This window comes from Felis catus, chromosome D2, assembly GCF_018350175.1.
Source record: "Felis catus isolate Fca126 chromosome D2, F.catus_Fca126_mat1.0, whole genome shotgun sequence".
NCBI classification, from domain to species: domain Eukaryota; kingdom Metazoa; phylum Chordata; class Mammalia; order Carnivora; family Felidae; genus Felis; species Felis catus.
Genome location: NC_058378.1, coordinates 3347219 through 3371323, shown reverse-complemented (window position 1 = coordinate 3371323; position 24105 = coordinate 3347219). Strand labels below are relative to the sequence as shown.

The 24105-nt window shown below is 39.4% G+C and overlaps 1 protein-coding gene across 7 annotated transcripts in view; it reads right to left on the bottom strand.

Moving 5' to 3' along the window:
- The window catches only part of PCDH15 (protocadherin related 15), a 1549353-nt gene that overhangs the window by 502172 nt on the left and 1023076 nt on the right, over positions 1–24105 (bottom strand). For all 7 annotated transcript variants that reach the window (XM_045040943.1, XM_045040941.1, XM_045040940.1 and 4 more), the window contains 2 exons: positions 19835–19995; positions 361–516 (listed from right to left, as the gene is read on the bottom strand). In XM_045040943.1, coding sequence (XP_044896878.1) covers positions 361–516; positions 19835–19995 — 317 coding nt within the window. The remainder of the gene's footprint in view (positions 1–360; positions 517–19834; positions 19996–24105) is intronic.

The following is a 24105-nucleotide window of genomic DNA, read 5'->3' as shown; positions in this document are numbered from 1 at the left end:
CACGATCTCGCGGTCCGTGAGTTCGAGCCCCGCGTCGGGCTCTGGGCTGATGGCTCAGAGCCTGGAGCCTGTTTCGATTCTGTGTCTCCCTCTCTCTCTGCCCCTCCCCCGTTCATGCTCTGTCTCTCTCTGTCCCAAAAATAAATAAATGTTGAAAAAAAAATTTTAAAAAAATTTTGAAGCAAAATGAATCCCTGAAATCCTACTAGAAAGTCACCCAGATCTTATTTCCTCCGAAGCACTATTCTATGAAATGTTTTTTTGTTTCTTTGTTTTCAATTTCTGAACAGTTAAGCCTGCTGTAAGCATCATTTGAAAGCATCCACAGTACACAGCGACCTACGCGCAGAGGGCACTGACCTCATTCACCGTGGCGTAGTAGCTGTCGTGCTTGAACGTGGGAGAGTTGTCGTTGCGGTCCCTCACCACGATGCGAACCTCATGGTAGATGACGGTGCCCACCTTCTTGTTGACGCACTGCACCTGCACCACGATCGAGTGTATGTTCATCGGGGGCTGCAACGCAGAAATTGCATCCTTTTTTAAGAAAAGCAGTTGAAACTGAAACATCTCATGATGGCCAAAGCACTTTTGTTTCATAACAAAATTTTAATGTTTATGTTTTTGAGAGAGAGCAAGAGAAAGGGAGGTGCGGAGAGAGTAGCTGGGGTGGTGGGGGTGGGGTGGCACAGAGGATCAGAAGCAGGCTCCAGACTCTGAGCTGTCAGCACAGAGCCTGTCCTGGGGCTGGAACTCACATGTGAGATCATGACATGACCTGAAGTCTGATGCTTAACCGACTGAGCCACCCAGGCGCCCCTGTTTCATAAAACTTTCTATGCTTCTTCATTTTACAATGAAGATAATTTATGAAAATTGATCCATTTTGCCCTGTTTGAGGACAAGAGAGGACAACCATGATTATTTTGCTTCTCCATTTTGTGTCTCAAAGTACAGAACCTCGGGATGCATGATCACCATGGGAGGACGAGTGGAGAGCACAGTCACAAGACAGAGGGGGTAAAACGAATTCTGTCCAAAAGTTAAAATATCATTCATTACATGAGCTTGTGATTTATGAAAACAATGTGTTCATGATAAAATCCTCGGGCAAAAGGCGTTGTGTAACATTTGTGCTCATTTACACTTTTGCTAAAATATTATGTGTTCATATCTGATAAAAATTAACATATAATCAAAAGAAGAGAATCCATTCATAATCCACCAACCATATTTACTCATTCTATACATTTAAGTGTTTATTTTGCTAATCTTTCTCTCTCTAAATACAAATATACTCCTGTTATACACACACACACACACACACACACACACGTGAATAGCATCCCAAATTTGTAAATACAGATTGACTACAGTAATTAGGTATCTACTGTGATGCTATATTATATGATTTCATATAGTTGATAGCATAATTGTCTTAGTAGAAACTTACAACAAGATGCTCTATGTTGTCCACTTTTGCCATTATAAACCATACTTCAATAAATATTCTACGCATAAATATGTGCCAACTTGCCCCTATTTTTAATGATAAATTCCTGAAGGGGAAAAGTGTCATCCAAAGGGCAGTTATTACTCAGGTCACATGGCCAAGACCTTTCAGAACTGGGGCGCAGACCTACATCTGTTTGACCCTCGAGTCAAAGCGTTTAACACTACAAAATATTTCTTTGTGCTTTTCAAGCCTTTTTTGAGCTTACAATGCTGTCGCAGAAAATACATCATTTTATCAGAATGACATATTCTGACACGTCGTCTTCCAGCCTGCTCTCCCCTTTCAATTTCTCCCCACACTACTTATTTTCTGTACTACGTTTCTCACCCACCACTTGGCATATGACATACTTTATATATTTAGTTCTGTTGGTCCCCCTTCACTGCACTGGCAGCTCCATAAAGCCTGGTGTGGCCTTTTGTCATGACTGAAGCTCTCCGCCCAGTAACCAGTACTGTGCCTGGAGTAGATAATGGTGTGGACTCCCCACGTCAGACTACGTGACTTCCGGCCAGTAACAGAGACCTACTAGCCGCACACTCCGTACAAAACCTCTCAGTGCTTTGATTGCTCATTTCTAAAAACAGAGATAAAATTAAAGACCGATAGGATAGGATCATTCTGAGTATCACATGAGGTTACCCTGCCCTAGGCACAGCTAGCAGATGTAAATTTTTTTTTAATGTTTTATTTATTTTTGAGACAGAGAAAGAGAGACAGAGCATGAGTGGGGGAGGGGCAGAGACAGAGAGAGGGAGACAAAGAATCTGAAACAGGCCCCAGGCTCTGAGCTGTCAGCACAGAGCCCGATGCGGGGCTCAAACCCATGAACCATGAGATCATGACCTGAGTCGAAGCTGGATGCTTAACCAACTGAGCCACCCAGGCGCCCCAATTATCTTTTTAATTATAAAAAAAAGCTAAATACCCAAGAAAGCAAAAAACATAGAATTTTTAAAATATAAACTATAACTTTGGATTATGAAGTAAATTATTAAATATTTGGATTGAAACCAATTTAAAGATATAGCATCACTTACTGGAAGTGAGCATAGGTTCATGAAAAATGTCACATGCCACATTTAAAAAATTTTTTTTTTAACATTTATTTATTTTTGAGACAGAGAGAGACAGAGCATGAATGGGGGAGGGTCAGAGAGAGGGGGAGACACAGAATCTGAAACAGGCTCCAGGCTCTGAGCTGTCAGCACAGAGCCCGATGCGGGGCTCAAACTCATGGACTGTGATATCATGACCTGAGCTGAAGTCGGGTACTTAACTGACTGAGCCACCCAGGCACCCCACATGCCACATTTCTAAGTGAGAAGAATACTGTAGAAACCGTATCTAAACTGAAGCAAGCATTATTTAATCTTGAGATATTTTTACAGGCAGTGTAAAAGGAAAAAAAAATTTTAATTTGTTTGTACCAGACTGAATAAATGTACCTAGAAAGAATAAATTGAAGAATCATTAACATATGCAGGAAGGTTATCTGGTGACTGCCATATAGCTCCGTGTTCTGATATATACCTCATTCCACTTTTAATTACTGACATAAATGAAGACATTAAGGTCATGTGTAAAAAAATCTGTGAATGCCACAAAGCTCAGAAGGATACAGCATACATTTAATGACAAAAGACAACATTCAAAATCATTTTAGTAAGACAGAATAATAGGTTACACAATATTTTTATAATAATAAATTTAAATCACCTTATTGGTATTAACCAAGTATAATAAATGGCTACACACATTAATGCGAAAATATCATTGTGAAATCTTGATGAGCTAGAGATGAGTTTTCGCATCAATGCTGTCAATGGACAATGGAGCCTTGGTACAAACTTCATATTCGTTAGTAATATCAGATGCAGAGATGGCTAGACTCTAGTTAGCACTATTTTATGGGCAAATAGGATGTAAAGTCTGAACACCTTGAGAATGTGTGATACAATCTGAGGATATTTAACCTAAAACACTCAAGATGCACCCCACATCTAAATGGTTGTTTTGAAAAGGTATATAAGCTTATTCACTGTAGTCTCAGAGAGAAGAAATAACAACAATGAATAAAAAAAATACCACAAAGCATTTCTTTTCAATATAAGTAGAGGTTCTGTATTAATGCAAGGTAGTGCAGAATAGAAGGGACCATCTTACAAGCGAGACATCATTGAAAATAAGGAACCTCGAGGCAAAAAGATCACTTAAAAAGATTAGGTCTCTCCCTTTTTACTATCAGTTTTAAAGTGTTTTCTTCAACAGATTTTTGAGGCAAGTCCTGTTTATTTCGATTGTAAAGTAAAAACAACAACAGAAGCAAAAGAGAAAAAGCCACAAAGACAACCAAACGAAACCAAATACTTGTACTGTGTTCGCACTTGGCATCTCTCGGAAGACATTTGGGCGAATTACGTTCTTCTAAAGTTATTTATCTTCTGAATATTACAAAAGAGCCCTACAAACCCATTTCCTCTCAGCTTCTAACGCTGTAGTGAGTGCTAGCACTGGACAGAGAGGTCACAATCTCTGCAGGTAGGGAATCAAATGCACTGTGCACTGAGCCCCTACTTGGTCCCGTGAAGTGCCCATAAATTAGACGTAACCAGGTCACTCGGAACTCTTGTCACTCTCGACTCTAGCTCCCTTGCAACTGTGAGCAGCATGGATAGACCTTAGCTTGCAATAAATTCCAACCATAATGGATCGTGCTGAAGGCCAGAATTCCCTGCGGCTCATATATAACACACGTTGTAATCTTGCCTTGGAATAGATTCTATTCTGCCGCATAAGAAGGTCATAAATATAGCAAGTGCAGCTCTACAAGTCAGTGAGAGTTTGGGGACCACAAAAGGCTTAGGAATCTGTTAGGGAAATTTTGGTTTACCTTTCACAACTGTTCAGCCAATTTTACCTTCCCTAATTCTCTTCAATTGCTTCATAACGAAGAAAAAAAAAACTGTGTATAAATTGTTTTGGGCTAATTATTCAAAACAACTACCATTCGTATTATACCTAGACATGCCAACTATTCTCCCAGTTTAAAAATGAAAGTTTAACATGATACCTAACGGCATATTTGCACATTTTTATACATTAGTGTATATCGAGTATAAGTTTTGATACGCATAAATAAGGTTTGGGAATGATACATACCAACAGTTGATGGAGGTTAGCTTTGAAGAGTAAGGTTGAGGGTAGAAAGTAAGAAGGGAAAAATTACCAACAAATATGTATGAATTTTGTGATTTGAAAAACACAAAAATTTAAAATTTTATTATGAGGTGTTCAGACAATAACTTAGGATTTAACATGCAAAGTCATTTTTGTAAGAAATTTATTGATGTGAACATTGTTGATTGTAGCAAACATCTTACATCCAAGGGGAATTGAGTTCTCTTCAGAAACCATGTTATTTGGAGGGCTCACTGATTTAATAAGAAAACATGTTTTTAGCAAACCTGTATAAAAGAATTGATTTTATTTCTCCTAAAGCAAAGGCCAACCTCAATCGTCACAGGAATGAATGGATTTTGTCATGCTTTTTCTTCCTATGTACTCACTACTTTCAGAAAGTGAAAAATCTTCATTATTTCACAAATAACTATAAGACAGTGAAAGGAAATAAGACACAGTATGTTTTTGAATTATTTTTAAATAATGAAAAGACTTAAAGGAAATGGCTGGCTGGAGTTATGAGTTTCCCCTCACAAATTAAACTTTCATAATCATAATAAATGGTATATTGACATAAGTTGACTAAGGAAGAAATTACCAATTTGAAACTATAATTAGGTATAATGTAATATTAAGATAATTTTTAAAAAAATTTTAAATGTTTATTTATTTTTGACAGAGAGAGAGAGAAACAGAGCATGAGTGGGGGAGGAGAAGAGAGAGAGGGAGACACAGAATCTGAAGCAGGCTCCAGACTCTGAGCTGTCAGCACAGAGCCTGACACAGCGCTTGAACTCACAGACTGCAAGACCATGACCTGAGCCGAAGTCGGACACTCAACCGACTGAGCCACCCAGGCGCCCCGATAAATTTTTTATAATCAACTATTAAGGGCATTCAGTTTATTGACTTGTATTTATTAAATTCAAAGTTCAATGTGAGTTAGGATTAATATGTGAGGTAAGCAAATCCCATAAAATTGATGTGAGATGAACTTAAATACAATGCAAGTCAAAGAGTTTTGAAGAGTTTAGAGCAAGAAATTTAATAACAGTGTAACATTAAGAACTATGATATGTAGGGGGTGCCTGGGTGGCTCAGTTGGTTAAGCGCCTGACTCTTGATTTTGGCTCAGGTCATGATCTCATAGTTCATGAGACTGATCCCTGCATTGGGCTCTCTGCTGAGCAGGGAACCTAGTTGGAAATTTCTCTCTGCTCCTGCCCCACTTGTTCGTTCTCTCTCTCTCTCTCTCTCTCTCTCTCTCTCTCGCTCTCTCCCCCTAATTAAAAAAATACACAATAAAATTTTTTAAAGGCATATTTTATGTAGGGAGTGGCATGTAAGGCATGTCTTGGTAGTAGATAACATTCACTGATGGCCAAGGCTAAAGGTAGATTCTAATCACAGAGATAAAAGAATATCAGGGAAGGCATAATAGCAATGGAAAGTCATCTGTTGACAAGGTCAGAACTGTGTTTGAATGTAAAACAGGTTGAGTCTTGACATAGGCTGAGAGGACTATTAGGAGACCGTCCCAAAGTCCAAGTGCGAGCCATCAGGAGGACTCCGTGGAAGTGAAAGCAGGCAGCTTGGTAGTCACGGGGACATTGGCTCAGGCACAGGCATGAGAGTCCATGCTCTCTGTACAGCTGTGAACTTAGAGTCTGAAAGAGGAGAAGGTAAGATGTTGGGGATTTCCACAAACATGATTTCTCTCTGGTCAAGCTATAAAAGTTTTTCCAGAGTTTTGAGATAAGTATAATAAGACCATGCCACAATGCTATTTTTCTTTCTATTACTGCTTAGTCATTGATGCCATTATGACAATTATGCCCAACAGTGATGAGGTAATATTGGCCAAGTGAGACCATCATTTTGACTGTGATGCTCCTTCATTACTGAGACCTAATTTTCATGCCAGACAACCTGTTTTGGTTATTTTATCATTCGTGATTCTTCATTTTACACCTTCTCTTTCTCTGTCTCTCTTTTTCATGAAGGAAATCGAGTTAACTTTAGTAAACTGAAATAAAAATAGGGAATAAAAAATAATGACCATGAGGGAAAGACCTATGGACAAAGCTTAAAAATTGTCAAAAGTCATATACAATGTCATATACAAGTTTTCTAATTAAATGCAAACATTGGAAGCTGGAGAAGTTTTAAAGATTATTTTTATCCTTGGAAATTTTTGTAGGGATCATTTATTAGCTTGTTTTTTTAGCATTCAATATTAAAAATGTGCATCTATTCCTATTAAATTTTCTTTTAGTTCTAGGTGGCCATAACTGCCCAAATGTTTCCATTGAGAGATAGTTTATGGCCTCATTGAACAAAGCACAGAAGACACGTTTTAGAATTCCTTCTCTGGAACACACACTTTCCCCTCACTACCGCAGAAGGAACAGGTGGAAGAAGGATGTACCGTGTGGCCGTGCCTGGCTCCCCCGGCTATAACTGAGTCAAGCCTGTGAGGATTTAGATGCTCTCTCTCATCAATTAGATAAAACACAGTAACTGTGGTCATTTTCCATTAAAAGTGTACAGGGCCTGGTGCAACAGAGTGGACACTTGTAAGAGAAAAAGCCACATACAACCAAAGAAATGGGGTGAGAGAATTAGAAATACACAGAGGACTCTGAACTATAGGAAGAAGGAAACAAAGCACATACACAAAGAAATGTACAGATCATGTGGTCCAAGAACAAATAGTTTCCTCTGTCCCTGGCAAATTTACAATATTCAATACAATACAAAAAAAAATCAAATTATTTTTCATTTCTGTGATGTTGATATTCCTTTTTTTTTTCTTTTTAGTAGGTTTCATGCCCAACAACGAACCCGAAGCAGGGCTTGAACCCACATCCCTGACATCAAGACCTGAGTTGAGTCAGGCACCTAACTAACTAAGCCACCCAGGTGCACCTATGATGTTGATATTCTGAATATTCTTCACCAATCAACTTCAGCTAATTTGAAGGCATTTTTGTGCCTTCCTTATAAGACAAAGAACTTTGAATAAAATAAGAATATTCCTATGCAAGTGTTTGTATGTTCTGACCCTCCCAAATTCACATGTGGCAATACTAATGATCAATGTGATGGTATTAGGAGGTGGGGTCTTTGGCTCACTTGGAAGTATGTCTCAATGCAGAATTTATTCAACTTTAAGCATGATTTAACAATGGTAAACACACCTTTATTATGCTACTCATAAAATATATTTTGGGGAGGGGGTGAAGGTAAAAGGCAGAAATTCTAACACTTGGTGAGTTTCATCATCTACTTCTTATTCCCCCTTTAACAACATGAATCAGGTGACTAGGTGATGAGATCAACACCCTTCTAACAGAGGTCTAAGACAGAGTCCTTGTCCTTTTCCACAATGTAAGAATAAAAGAAGTCTGCAACCTGGAGAGGACCTGTGCCTGACTGTGCTGGCACCTGGTCTCACACATTCAGCCTCTGGAACTGTGAGAAATAAGTTTCTGCTGTTTATAAGGCACCCAGCCTTTGGCATTTTTTACAGCAGCCCAGATGGGCTAAGACACTTAGACAAGCATCATTGTATTTGAAAAGCTCCATGGAAAAAAATCCCACTAATAAAAAATTTCCAGAGCAACTTTCCCCTAAGAAACACTAAAATGAATTCTACCCTAGTGACCATACTATGGAGCTTGGGCATTGTTAGTAGGGTCAACCCCTGATTGTGGGCTCTGTTTTGCTATTCAGAGCATCCCTACATTTTTTGTGATGATTCATTATACTCACGAAATAAACAACACAAAGACTTTTGGCAACAATCTAAGTAACTGCACATCAGGAAACTAATCGGATACAGGATAAGCTGTATTATATCAGAAAAAAGAAAAAAGACTTCAAAACACAGACTGTAATAAGAGACAGAGAAAGACATTAATAATGATAATGAGGTCAGTCCAACACGAGGATATGACATTTGTAAATATTTATGCACACAACATAAGAGCACCTAAATTTATAAAGTAAATATTAACAGACATAAAGGGAAAAACAGACAGCAATACAATAATGGTAGGGGACTTTAATGCCCCACTTACATCGATGCATAGATCATTCAGACAGAGAATCATTAAGGAAACATCAGCCTTGAACAACCCATTAGACCAGATGGACTTAGACACATACAGAATCTTCTATTCAAGAGCAACTGAATATACTTCTTCTCAAGTGCACAGGGAACTTTCTCCAAGATAGATCACATGGTAAGCCATAAAATGAGCCTTAATAAATTTAAGAATATTGAAACCGTATCATGTCCTTTCCAACCACAATGGTATAAAACTAGAAATCAATTATAAGAAGAAAACTAGAAAATTCATATACAATGGAGATTAAACTACATGCAACTGAAAACCCAAAAGACCAAAGAAAAAAATGAAAAGAGAAATAAAAAAAAAAATACCTTGAGACAATTGAAAGTAGAAATACAATGTACCAAAACTGACGAGATACAGCAAAAGCAGTGCTAAAAGTGAAGTTCATAAATGCCTACATCAAAAGATAAGAAAAATCTCAAATAAATAATCTAACTTTACATCTAAATGAACTAGAAAAAGAAGAGCAAATGAAATCCAAAGTTAGTAGAAGAGAGAAAATAACAAATTTCAGATTGGAAATAAATGAAATACAGACTAAAAGACAACAAAAAAAAAGCAACCAAATTAACAGCTGTCTTTGAAAAGAGTAACAAAATTGAGCCACCTTGAGCTGGACTCACCAATGGGGAAAAAAAAAACAAAAACAAAAAAGAGGATTCAAATAAACACAATTAGAAACAAGAGAAAATTCTGAAAGCAGCTAGGGATAAACATGCTCTAACATATAAAGGGAGACCTATAAGACTCATGACCGATCTCTCTACTGAAACTTGGCAGGCCAGAAAGGAATGGCAGGAGATCTTCAATGTGATGAGCGGAAAAAATACGCAGCCGAGAATCCTTTATCCAGCAAAGCTGTCATTTAGAATAGAAGGAGAGATAAAGGTCTTCCCATACAAACAAAAACTGAAGGTGAATTCATCACCACTAAACCTGCCCTACAAGAGATCCTAAGGGGGATCCTGTGAGACAAAGTACCAGAGACATTGCTACAAGCATGAAACCTACAGACATCACCATGACTCTAAACCCATATCTTTCTATAAAACACTGAATGTAAATGGACTAAATGCTCCAACCAAAAGACATAGGGTATCAGAATGGATAAAAAAAAAAACCAAGACCCATCTATTTGCTGTCTACAAGAGACTCATTTTAGACCTGAGGACACCTACAGATTGAAAGTGAGGGGATGGAGAACTATTTATCATGCTACTGGAAGTCAAAAGAAAGCTGGAGTAGCCATACTTTTATCAGACAAACTAGACTTTAAATTAAAGACTGTAACAAAAGATGAAGGGCATTAAATAATAATTACAGGGTCTATCCATCAGGAAGAGCTAACAATTATAAATGTCTATGCGCCGAACACGGGAGCCCCCAAATATATACAACAATGACTCATAAACATAAGCAACCTTATTGATAAGAATGTGGTAATTGCAGGGGACTTGAATACTCCACTTACAACAATGGATAGATCATCTAGACACACGGTCAATAAAGAAACAAGGACCCTGAATGATACATTGGATCAGATAGACTTGACAGATATATTTAGAACTCTGCTTCCCAAAGCAACAGAATATACTTTCTTCTCGAGTGCACATGGAACATTCTCCAAGATAGATCACACACTGGGTCACAAAACAGCCCTTCATAAGTATACAAGAATTGAGATCCTACCATGCACACTTTCAGACCACAATGCTATGAAGCTTGAAATCAACCACAGGAAAAAGTCTGGAAAACCTCCAAAGGCATCGAGGTTAAAGAACACCCTACTAAAGAATGAATGCGCCAACCAGGCAATTAGAGAAGAAATTAAAAAATATATGGAAACAAACAAAAATGAAAATACAGGGGCGCCTGGGTGGCTCAGTCGGTTGGGCAACTGACTTCGGCTCAGGTCATGATCTCGCAGTCCGTGAGTTCGAGCCCTGCATCGGGCTCTGTGCTGACAGCTCAGAGCCTGGAGCCTGTTTCGGATTCTGTGTCTCCCTCTCTCTCTGCCCCTCCCCTGTTCATGCTCTGTCTCTCTCTGTCTCAAAAATAAATAAACGTAAAAAAAAAATTTACAAAAAATGAAAATACAATAATCCAAATGCTTTGGGATGCAGTGAAGGCAGTCCTGAGAGGAAAATAAATTGCAATCCAGGCCTATATCAAGAAACAATAAAAAACCCAAATACAAAATCAAACAGCAAACCTAAAGGAAATAGAAGCAGAACACCAAAGACACCCTAAACCAGCAGAAGAAGAGAAATAACAAAGATCAGACCAGAAATAAACAATATAGAATCTAAAAAAAACTGTAGAGCAGATCAATGAAACCAAGAGTTGGGTTTTTGAAAAAGTAAACAAAATTGATAAACCTCTAGCCAGGCTTCTCAAAAAGAAAAGGGAGATGACCCAAATAGATAAAATCATGAATGAAAATGGAATGAATAAACCAATCCCTCAGAAATACAAGCAATTATCAGGGAGTACTATGAAAAATTATATGCCAACAAACTGGACAACCTGGAAGAAATGGACAAATTCCTAAACACCCACACACTTCCAAAACTCAATCAGGAGGAAATAGAAAGCTTGAACAGACCCATAACCAGCGAAGAAATTGAATCAGTTATCACAAACCTCCCAACAAATAAGAGTCCAGGACCAGATGGCTTCCCAGGGGAGTTCTACCAGACGTTTAAAGCAGAGATAATACCTATCCTTCTCAAGCTATTCCAAAAAATAGAAAAGGAAGAAAAACTTCCAGACTCATTCTATGAAGCCAGTATTACTCTGATTCCTAAACCAGACAGAGACCCAGTAAAAAAAGAGAACTACAGGCCAATATCCCTGATGAATATGGATGCAAAAATTCTCAATAAGATACTAGCAAATCAAATTCAACAGCATATAAAAAGAATTATTCACCATGATCAAGTGGGATTCATTCCTGGGCTGCAGGACTGGTTCAACATTCGCAAATCAATCAATGTGATACATCACATTAATAAAAGAAAAGATAAGAACCATATGATCCTGCCAATCGATGCAGAAAAAGCATTTGACAAAATTCAGCATCCTTTCTTAATGAAAACCCTTGAGAAAGTCGGGATAGAAGGAACATACTTAAACATCATAAAAGCCATTTATGAAAACCCACAGCTAACATCATCCTCAATGGGGAAAAACTGAGAGCTTTTTCCCTAAGATCAGGAACACGACAGGGATATCCACTCTCACTGCTGTTGTTTAACATAGTGTGAGACATTCTAGCATCAGCAATCAGACAACAAAAGGAAATCAAAGGCATCAAAATTGGCAAGGATGAAGTTAAGCTTTCACTTTTTGCAGATGACATGATATTGTACATGGAAAATCCAATAGACTCCACCAAAAGTCTGCTAGAACTGAAACATGAATTCAGCAAAGTTGCAGGATACATAATCAATGTATAGAAATCAGTTGCATTCCTATACACTAACAATGAAACAACAGAAAGACAAATAAAGAAACTGATCCCATTCACAATTGCACCAAGAAGCATAAAATACCTAGGAATAAATTAACCAAAGACATAAAAGACCTGTATGCTGAAATCTATAGAAAGCTTATGAAGGAAATTGAAGAAGATATAAAGAAATGGAAAAACATTCCATTCTCATGGATTGGAAGAATAAATATTGTCAAAATGTCAATACTATCCAAAGCTATCTACACATTCAATGCAATCCCAATCAAAATTGCACCAGCATTCTTCTCAAAACTAGAACAAGCAATCCTAAAATTCATATGGAACCACAAAAGGCCCCGAATAGCCAAAGGAATTTTGAAGAAGAAGACCAAAGCAGGAGGCATCACAATCCCAGACTTTAGCCTCTAAAACAAAGCTGTAATCATCAAGACAGCATGGTATTGGCACAAAAACAGACACATAGACCAATGGAATAGAATAGAAACCCCAGAACTAGAGCCACAAATGTATGGCCAACTAATCTTTGACAAAGCAGGAAAGAACATCCAATGGAAAAAAGACAGTCTCTTTAACAAATGGTGCTGGGAGACCTGGACAGCAACATGCAGAAGGTTGGAACTAGACCACTTTCTCACACCATTCACAAAAAATAAACTCAAAATGGATAAAGGACCTGAATGTGAGACAGGAAACCATCAAAACCCTAGAGGAGAAAACAGGAAAAGACCTCTCTGACCTCAGCCGTAGCAATTTCTTACTTGACACATCCCCAAAGACAAGGGAATTAAAAGCAAAAATGAACTATTGGGAACTCATGAAGATAAAAAGCTTCTGCACAGCAAAGGAAACAATCAACAAAACTAAAAGGCAACCAACGGAATGGGAAAAGATATTTGCAAATGACATATCAGACAAAGGGCTAGTATCCAAAATCTATAAAGAGCTCACCAAACTCCACACCCGAAAAACAAATAATCCAGTGAAGAAATGGGCAGAAAATATGAATAGACACTTCTCTAAAGACGACATCCGGATGGCCAACAGGCACATGAAAAGATGCTCACCATCGCTCCTCATCAGGGAAATACAAATCAAAACCACACTCAGATATCACCTCACGCCAGTCAGAGTGGCCAAAATGAATAAATCAGGAGACTATAGATGCTGGCGGGGATGTGGAGAAACGGGAACCCTCTTGCACTGTTGGTGGGAATGCAAATTGGTGCAGCCACTCTGGAAAACAGTGTGGAGGTTCCTCAGAAAATTAAAAATAGACCTACCCTATGACCCAGCAATAGCACTGCTAGGAATTTACCCAAGGGATACAGGAGTGCTGATGCATAGGGGCACTTTTACCCCAATGTTTACAGCAGCACTCTCAACAATAGCCAAATTATGGAAAGAGCCTAAATGTCCATCAACTGATGAATGGATAAAGAAATTGTGGTTTGGGGAGCCTGGGTGGTTCAGTCAGTTAAGTGGCCGACTTCGGCTCAGGTCATGATCTCACGGTCCGTGGGTTTGAGCCCCACGTTGGGCTCTGTGCTGACAGCTCAGAGCCTGGAGCCTGTTTCAGATTCTGTGTCTCCCTCTCTCTGACCCTCCCCTGTTCATGCTCTGTCTCTCCCTGTCTCAAAAATAAAATAAAACATTAAAAAAACATTTTAAGAAATTGTGGTTTATATACACAATGGAGTACTAGGTGGCAATGAGAAAGAATGAAATATGGCCTTTTGTAGCAACATGGATGGAACTGGAGAGTGTTATGCTAAGTGAAATAAGCCATACAGAGAAAGGTATGTATGAAACTTAACAGAAACCCATGGGGGGGGGGGAAGGAAAAAAAAGAAGTTGGAGTGGGAGAGAGCTAAAGCATAAGAGACTCTTAAAAACTGAGAACAAACTGAGGGTTGATGGGGGGAGAGGGAGAGGAGGGTGGGTGATGGGTACTGAAGAGGGCATCTTTTGGGATGAGCACTGGGTGTTGTATGGAAACCAATTTGACAATGATTTTCGTATATTAAAAAAAATAGAAACAAGAAGACATTATATCTGATACCTCAAAGGATCAGAAGAGACTACTATGAACAATTATGTCTCAACAAATTGGGCAGACTGGAAGAAATGGACAAACTCCTAGAAATATACCATCTAACAGGACTGAATAATGAGGAAATAGAAAATCTGAACAGAATAATTACTAGCATGGAAATAGAATCAGTCATCAAAACCCTCCCAACAAGTAAAAGTCCAGGACCAGATGGCTTTTCTGGTCTATCCTACCAAGCATTCAAAGACAAATGGAGACCAATCCATCTCAAACTCTTCCAAGATAGAAGAGGGAATTCTTTTAAACTCATTTTATGTGGCCAGCAATACCCTGATATCAAAACTGGACAAAGATATGGCAAGAAAAGAAAATCATCAATAACTTCCAACTTGATGTCCAAAATAGACTGTTTTGAAAAAGAATCTCGATTTATTCATCCAATGAAACACTATGCAGCCATTAAAAATGATTATATATACGTTCATTCACATGGAAGGAAGTATATTACAAATCACATTAAAAAAGCAGGCTGAAACATCATACCCAGTGTGATAGTATAAAGACACACGCCAACACATATATATGTTTGAAATAATATACAGCAGGATAAATATTCAATATTTTCCTTAGATGGAAAATAATGTTTGCACATATGATTTTTATTTTCTGATATGTGACATAAGCTGATATTATTTTACTGTTAAATAAAATTAAAATTTCCAGTTGTGATTGGATTTGGACTGAAAACATGTGTTTACCACACTCCTTTACTAGCAGCAATAGTCTGCGCTTCACATAAAACAGATGGGCGCTAGGTTAAGAATTTTCAGAATAAACACCGTTAGACTTTGATGAATAAAGTCGTAAAAGCGTCACGGCATCAGGGAGAGCAATTCACAAGAATTTAAAAAATTCAAAGATTAATATAGGACATAGTAAGCTGGATTGAAGCAAGAGCTTATACTGAAATTTATTTTTTCCGAGTCACATGGAGATCGCTTTCTATTATGGAAAACGTGGCAGGCAATTAATGGCTCAGGAAAGCATTAGGACCACAGTCAGTTACTGTAGTGGGCTGCTATATGAAAGTATAGTATGAAAGTACAGCCAACAACTCCTTTTCTTGCTTCTGTTTACAATTACTGATTTTGAAATGTAAAACCCTCTAACAATTTAAGAGTAAAAAAAGTAGGAAGATGCTTTCCCAAGGCGAAACCTATAACCTGGGGTCTAGGTAACCTTGGTAATTAGTGAAACTCTTGAATTTGGTGGCAATTTATCTATGTGCAAATAAACTTTTTCTTGAGAAACGAGTCCATACATTTGATGGTAATCCTGACTAAGTGCTCTATCTCCCCAAAATGAAAACGTAATAACAAATCCATCAATGAAAGATTGATTTCAGCCTATCATTATTTCCTTGACTCATCAAAACTCAGTAACCAGTTGGGGCGCCTGGGTGGCTCAGTCGGTTAAGCGGCCGACTTCGGCTCAAGTCATGATCTCACAGTCCATGAGTTCAAGCCCCGCGTCGGGCTGTGTGCTGAAAGCTCGGAGCCTGGAGCCTGCTTCGGATTCTGTGTCTCCCTCTCTCTCTGCCCCTCCCCCGTTCATGCTCTGTCTCTCTCTGTCTCAAAAATAAATAAACGTTAAAAAAAAATTTAAAAAAAAACCTTAGTAACCAGCAATACAGTGAGCCTCCAAGGAAATAGTTCTTTTTGTTTTTTAAGTTTATTTATTTATTTTTTGGGGGGGAGAGGATTCAAAGCTACTAGCACAGAGCCTGATGTGGGGCTTGAACTCATAAACCGTGAGTCATAACCTGAGATGAAATGAAGTCTGTTGTTTAACCAGCTGAGACACGCAGGTGCCCAAGAAAATATTTCTTTTTTTTTTTTTTTTTTTTTTTTTTTTTTTAATTTATTTTTGGGACAGAGAGAGACAGAGCATGAACGGGGGAGGGGCAGAGAGAGAGGGAGACACAGAATCGGAAACAGGCTCCAGGCTCCGCGCCATCAGCCCAGAGCCCGACGCGGGGCTGGAACTCACGGACCGTGAGATCGTGACCTGGCTGAAGTCGGACGCTTAACCGACTGCGCCACCCAGGCGCCCCAAGAAAATATTTCTTAATGACACAATTCATTTCTGATATATTATAAAGATTTGGCAGGGTTTTTTTTTTTATATCAAACTATTCTTTTCCCCTTTCATGGTCACTCTTTAACTCAATGACCCCCATTACCAGCCAGCAGGTTGACACTACACAGTTACTCTTATTCTTACACTTCTTACTTCTTCCACATTTCTTTTTACTATGTTTACACTTAGACTTCTGATGCTTCGCTTAAATCCATCTCACACATTTATCCAAGAAGAATTACCTGACACCAAAGACCAATTGTTGGGCAGCATGGCGAACTAGTTAATTAGCTGCGTGGACTTAGACTCTCTTCACCTAAACACAGCACACTAGAGCAGCAGGCTAGTAAAATATACAACAACAACATAAAAGAAAAGAACAAGCCAGCAAAAACCATGGAAAGCTAACATGAGATAGATAATCTTTTCTTTCTTTAAGAAAGACTTTCAAAAAGCAAAAGCCATAGGGGCGCCTGGGTGGCTCAGTTGATTAAACATCCGACTCCGGCTTAGGTCATGATCTCACAGTCAGTAGGTTTGAGTCCCACGTCGGGCTCTGTGGTGACAGCTTGGAGCTTGGAGCCTGCTTCCAATTCTGCTCACACGCTTTCTCTCTCTCTCTCTCTCTCTCTCTCTCTCTCTCTCTCTCTCTCTGCCCCTACCCTGCTCATGCTCTGTCTCTCTCTCTCTCAAAAATAAATAAATGTTAATTTTTTTTAAAGCAAAAGCCATCTATAATCTACAAGGTCCACAGAAAATAAAAAATGCAAAGAGGGCATGATATCAGAACAAAATGAACACTTAGCTTTGGAGACAAAAAGAAATAAATAAAATCACCCCATTGTTTTATTATTCTCATTTCACCACAGACAAGTGCTAAATGTTAAAGACTCACTGGGTCTAAATTATTATGGGAAAAAAATTGAACTAGCAAAACTTTAAGAGTCCTTCCACCTCTAAAATCCAAAGATTCTGTAAAGCATCTGTAATCAGCAAACTCTAAAAAATACTACATTGAAAGTACATACTGTATTTAGTGAACCTAACCTTGACCTCATATGTACTATCATCTCTTTTACTTATTTCTTCCCATTATTTCAATGAATTTGTTTGCCAAGTTGCTAATATGTCGCACCTACGTGAGCATATGTTTTGCTTTTCGTTTATAGATTTTCCTCTGCAATATTCATTTCACACTTAATATTCTTTAGATGTTCTAATCTGCATCTTTAGATAATTCACGTACGTATCCACTGAAAACACTTTAATTTAGGAAATATCTTGGCAAGTTTAACTTGACCATACCATTCCCAGTCCAAAGAACATTTTAAGTAGGTGGAAATTAGCTTTATTATTGTGTTTAAAAAATAAAAATAGCCTGGGGCACTTGGGCGGCTCATTTGGTTAAGCATCTGAATCCTGATTTTAGCTCAGGTAATGATGTCACAGTTCATGGGATTGAGCCCCACATTGGGCTGTGTGCTGAGAGTATGGATCCTGCTTGGGATTCTCTCTCTCTGCCCCCCCCTGCTTGTGTTTCTTTCTCTCTCTCTCTCTCGCTTGCTATGTCTCTCAAAAATAAATAAATAAACCAAAAATCAGCCCAGATGAATACATAAACTGTATTCATTCAAATTTTTTCAATTATTACTTTCAAGTCAAACAATTTTAAGTGTATTCCCATGGTACTGTTTTAGTTGAGCCAATGTCCAATAAATGCTGCCCTTATTAGAAATAAAAAATAATACTAGGGAAGCAGATACTTTTTTTTGAAGGTAAAGGCAATCTTCAGTAAGTAATTAAATAATGTTTTAGGTTGGAGACACAGAACACCATTTATTTATACTGAAGTATATCCTTTGTCTCTACTCATTCACTCTAGAACTTCTGCTTTTAATATCACATGGAAAAAATGGTGTCAAAAAGAAAGTAATTTGCCAGTAAACTAGTAAATTATTATACTTAGGTAGTAGGTGATTTTAAGAAAAGGAAACAGTATAAAATAACAGTGGTCTAGATGAGTATTCTATAATTCTCCTAACAGGTTACATAATGAAATCCATGTGAGGTGGATGTGAATGCCCCTAATGAAGGCCAGGAAAGGGAGCCTGTATGGTCGCAGCTGGGGGCACTGGTGCAGCCTGGGTGCCATTATCCACACTACTGTCACAAAAGTTATGACTTAGGACATAAATTAAGCTATGATAATAGATAATAATGGTTCCCATTCCATTTTATACTCTCATAGCCGCCCGGCCAAAATTGTAAAGTGTGGGGTATAAACAGCAGTCAGTAAGGGGTGGTGGAGGACCGGGGGCAGCATCCAGGCTGACTTTTTCCCCCATGTTGAGCCTGACAGTGTCACTCATACTGTCCACTGCCACCTGTGCTTCACATCTGCTCAGTCAGCTGCGTGTGGGGCCCCCAAGTGGACAAAGACAACCCAACCTGTCCTATACCCTCCCACCCACCCCCTGACCACAAAGCTCTAAGAGACTCCGAATTTTAGACATGAACTACGTCAGGGGTCATCCACTCCACACACCGTATTGTAGAGTGGATCATAAATCGCAGTGATGCAGGGAGATGATTCAGGTTCATTACGCTGAGGGTCTGACATTTGGATTTCATGACCTGGAAATTTGGGAGTACACACATGTTTAGATGTACTCCCAAGGTCCTGCACAATTACTGTCGTGCACGCCCGGCCACATGCACGCACACGCACACTCATCTCTGCACTCAACACTTAGAAGCCTACATAAATCTACCCAAGTCTTCCCACTTTTTTGGAAATGAGACATTCAGCAGCTTTGGTAGCTGAGCTATTCTTCATGACACAATACGTAGGTCAGGCTGCCTTACTGCTTAGGTCACAGCTGGCTGGCACATTGCCAGGAAACTCCCGCTCACCTTCTTTTGATTTTTCCCCAGCCCTACACGCGCACGGCCACAAACCCATCCCTCACCCCGAGCTCACTCCTAGTGACGGCAGCCCCTGTGCTCTTCCTGTCACTCTGCATCCTCAAGCAACACCTGTTGCACGCCCACACTCTGCCGCGGGCCCTCGCTCTGCCTCCCCGCTCTTCCAAAGTCACCACCCCTTAGTGTGAACATCTACCCTCCACGCCAATCATTCTCCCAGACCCAGATGGCCCCTCCCCTTCTTATTCTTCCTTCAAGGAGTTAAACAAATGTTTTTGTTGATAACCACAGAAAAGAATCTCAAATCATATAAAGAAAGTCTGAGATCATCCTCAACAAACACATGCAGTGATGAAAACTATAGTAAGGTTGTAACACAGGGACAAAAGGAAAAAAGAGTCACTAACGTCTCTATCCAGAACTCTGCCCGTGCTGTTCAGGAAGAGCATTTGCTTGACGGGGTCTAGCAACACCCAGTAATCCACGTTGTCCTTTAAGGAAAGTTCGATGGTGGGGTCTGGTCCTCCCGCAGTCCCTTTGATCAGCATGTTATCCACCAGAATCGTACCTGCGGGCCACAGACAGTTATTTGAAGACATATCCTACTTGTACAGCATCTTTAACAAGATCATACGCTTAAATGCCAGCTGACCGGCAAGTCTGTTTTAAAGCAAAAAACATCCAACGTAACATCTGGCATGATACAGAAGACGTCCTGTTTCAAAAGGGTGAAAATCACCTTTATTCCACTATTTATAAATGATGTTTCTTTGGAGATGAGGGTGGCAGGCAGAGATTCAGCCACTTGGTGAGTTTCATCATCTATTTCTTGTTTCCCTTTGGACAACTTAAACCTGCTCCCCTCCCTGTCCATTGCTTCTCACAGGAGCCATCACTGGGTTTCACCCTGAGCAAAAGGAGATCCTGAAGTAACAGAGGCTGATACTTCAGTTCACTCAGTAAGACTTCCGATATGAAAAGAGATGTCCTGAAAATAAGAGAAAGGAAGAAAAGGAAGAGATAAAGAAATAGCAGGGTCTCCCATGGTGAGAACTGTTTCTTTCTTCTTTCATCTTAGAGCAAATCCATAAAACATAAATCTCAATGTGAAAGTCAAAAGTAGTGTGCAGACCCATGACTGAGTCCATTCTTCTCTAAGACACGTCTGGGGTGCTTGACCAGAACAACATGCTAGTCCAATGTGGCATTGTGATGCTTGCTTTCTTATTATCCTTTCAGCAGGCTAAATTGTGGACATTTGTTGGATGAGTTGAAAAGACAGGACATCTCCAATCTTCCCTATTTTGTTAAAGATTCCATGCATTTTACAAGTTGGATGCAAACAGCACTGATGCAATTCAAATCCCATTCCGCACCCCACGCCCACACACAAACCAACAATCCCTTTGCCAAAGAGTAGTGCACTATAGCTTAGGGCAATCATTTTCAGCCCATCCATTTTATTAAAATTATGGCATCTAGAAAAGATGTGGCTATGCAAATAAAAATGTACCCCCTGAAAAACATTAGAATAAATGGAATATCTACAGAACCCATTGCCTCAGGATAGCACACAATAATATATAGATAATCCATAAATATAAATCTAGCTTGAATAATAATGCAAAATGTGACAGCTGCATTTTCTTAAGGCCCAAATGTTATATCATTGTATAGTTACAAATAAAGGGGGGGGGGGTCTCTTTGGAAGATTTTCTCAGCAAATTAATAGTAATAGTAATAATAACAATAGTAATAGCTATAATATTTCTTTAAAACGTTATTATCAGTGAGTTTTACCTGCCTAGGGAATGTTGAAAGGAACAATTGTTCTTCTGTAACAATAAGTCTGAATAATGATTAAACACACACACACAAATGCATGTCTAAGTGAAAATTATTTCCTTCTACTTTTTCCACATACTAGTACACATAGATATAAAAACTGAGTGAAAGTGATTCTTCTATTTTTTTTTTTGAAATGGCAAATGACTAGCTACAGATAATACATCCAAAAGTACAGTCTGACAATGATGGCATTTTCTTTTCTTTTTTTGAAGTTTATTTATCTTGAGCAAAAGAAAAGAGTGCTAGGGGTGGAGGGGCAGAGAGAGAGGGAGGGAGAAAATCCCAAGTAGGCTTTATGCTGTCAGCCTAGAGCACTACAAGGGGCTCGAATCCATGAACTGTGAGATCATGACCTGGGCGGAAATCAAGAGTCAGACACTCAAATGATTGAGCCACCCAGGGGTCCCAATGATGGCATTTTCTGACCTAGTAATATGTTCAAGGCTCAAGTACACACTTATTTACAAATAATTCATACAACTAACCCTTAAAAATTATGTGGTAAGTACTTTCAGTATTAGGGAAGTCAATGGGATTCTATTTTCTGTTTAAATAAAATAAAAATAGAGAGGGAGGCAAACCATAAGAGATACAATGGAGTATTACTCGGCAATCAAAAAGAATGTAATCTTGGCATTTTCAAAAACGTGGATGGAACTAGAGTGTATTATGCTAAGTGAAATCAGTCAGTCATAGCCAAATATCATATGATTTCATACATATGTGGAATTTAAGACACAAAACAGATGAACATAGGGGAAGGGAAGTAAAAATAATATAAAAACAGGGAGGGAGGCAAGTCATAAGAGACTCAAATACAGACAACAATCAGGGTTGCTGGAGGGCAGGTGGGTGAGGGATGGGCCAAATGGGTGATGGGTATTAAGGAGGGCACTTTTTGGGATGAACACTGGGTGTTACATGTAAGTGATGAATCACTGGGTTCTACTCCATTTTTTATTAATTGTTTTAAATCTTTATTTATTTTTGAGAGAGAGAGAATGAATGAATGAATGAATGAGTGGGGGAGGGGCAGAGACAGAGGGAGACACAGAATCCAAAGCAGGCTCCAGGCTCTGAGCTGTCAGCACAGAGCCCAACGCAGGGTTTGAATCCACAAACTGTGAGATCATGACCTGAGCTGAAGGCGGACACATAACCAACCGAGCCACCCAGGCGCCCCTACTCCTGAAACTAATACTACACTGTATGTGAACTAACTTGGGTTTATATAAATAAAAATAAATAAACAAAGGAATGTACAATAGCAGGTCAGCTAACATGAGGTTTATGCCTTGACTCACCCATGCATCACTGAAGGGGCAGCAGTGTCTGAAGGCACAGGGACACACCATGTGGACACATGGAAGGATGGGGCAGTGAGCTCCCCTTTAGGGTCCAAATGGGTTGTAACCAGAGGAAGGTGTAATCATTATGTTAATGACAATTCACACAGTGAAACTAAAACAACGTATCTGGACTTATACTTTACGTAATTTTTTTTTTTTTAATTTTCATGGAGAAAATCTAACTGTTTTCTTGCTTCCTTGTCAGCTCTGTGGTTTTGGTGACTGGGACTCAGCAGTAACTGGTCCTAGTGCTGGTATGGTGACAGAGGAAGAGCTTCTCTTCTCCTTCACCAGAATATGCCCTCATGTTGCCAAAATCTCTCAATACTTTCACAAGCCATGTCACCTTACAGCAAAAGTTTGGAGAACCAGAGAGAATGGAGCATGGCTGAAGGAGGCATGACACAAAGGGAATATTTTTCAAAAGAAGAAGGAGGAGGATGAGGATGAGGACCAGGATGAGGACGAGGATGAGGACGAGGATGAGGAGGAGGAGGAGGAGGAGGAGGAGGGGGAAGAAAGAAAGAGGGAGAAGAAGGAAGAGGGAGAGAAAGAAAGAATGAATGAATCAGGAAGGAGGAGGAGGAGGAGGAGGAGGAGGAGGAGGGGTGGGAGAGGGGAGGAGGAGGGGTGGGAAAGGGGAGGAGGAGGAAGAAGGAGGAGGAAGAAGAATGTTGGTGTTCCTTCTGGTTTTCCCAGAGAGCCCCGTCTTCCACCTCCTCCCAGTAGAGCAGGGGACTCGTGGCCCAGGGTCATGGAGGGTCTGTCTGCAACCTGGCGGTGGGGACTGCACTTGCCACGGGTAAGGGTGTGAGCCTGGGCATCTGGGTACCGAGACAAGGCTGGCCAACAGCTGTCTAGCAGGAAATCTGGGCATTTGGGGAGAGGATGGTAACTTTGCCTCCTCTCTTGTTCTGCAAGCTTCCACCTTTTCCAGTAAAACTTTCTGTTTAACCCCTCCTCCCGTGTGATGCTGAAAATCTATTCCTACTCCTGACTCCATTTGGAATATAAAGACACAGATACATGAAAAAGAAAAGGGTGGGATACATAATGCAGCACTGATTAAGGAAGCTGGATGGCTCTATTACCAGAGAGCAGACCAGAACAAAGGCTATTATTACAGGTGATGAGACATACTGCATCAAAGTAGAGGGATCCATTGATCAACAGGTGTTAACCTGAAGAGATCTGTCTTGAAGAATATGTTAGGACCCAAGACAGGCTCCTCTTCTGTGAAATTTTCCTTTTGCAATAATAATAATAATAATAATAATAATAATAATAATAATAATAATGGTAAACAGTTGCAATCAGGAAAAAGGAATTAAACTTAGTTTGATATTCATGTCACAGAAGTTAAGACAGCCTGCTCTGGAAGTGACAGAATCCAGTCCTGGGTCCACCACTTACCAACTGTGTGAAGGTGGCTGGATTACTTAACCCCGCTCACCTTCAATTTCTCCTTTTATAAAATCAGG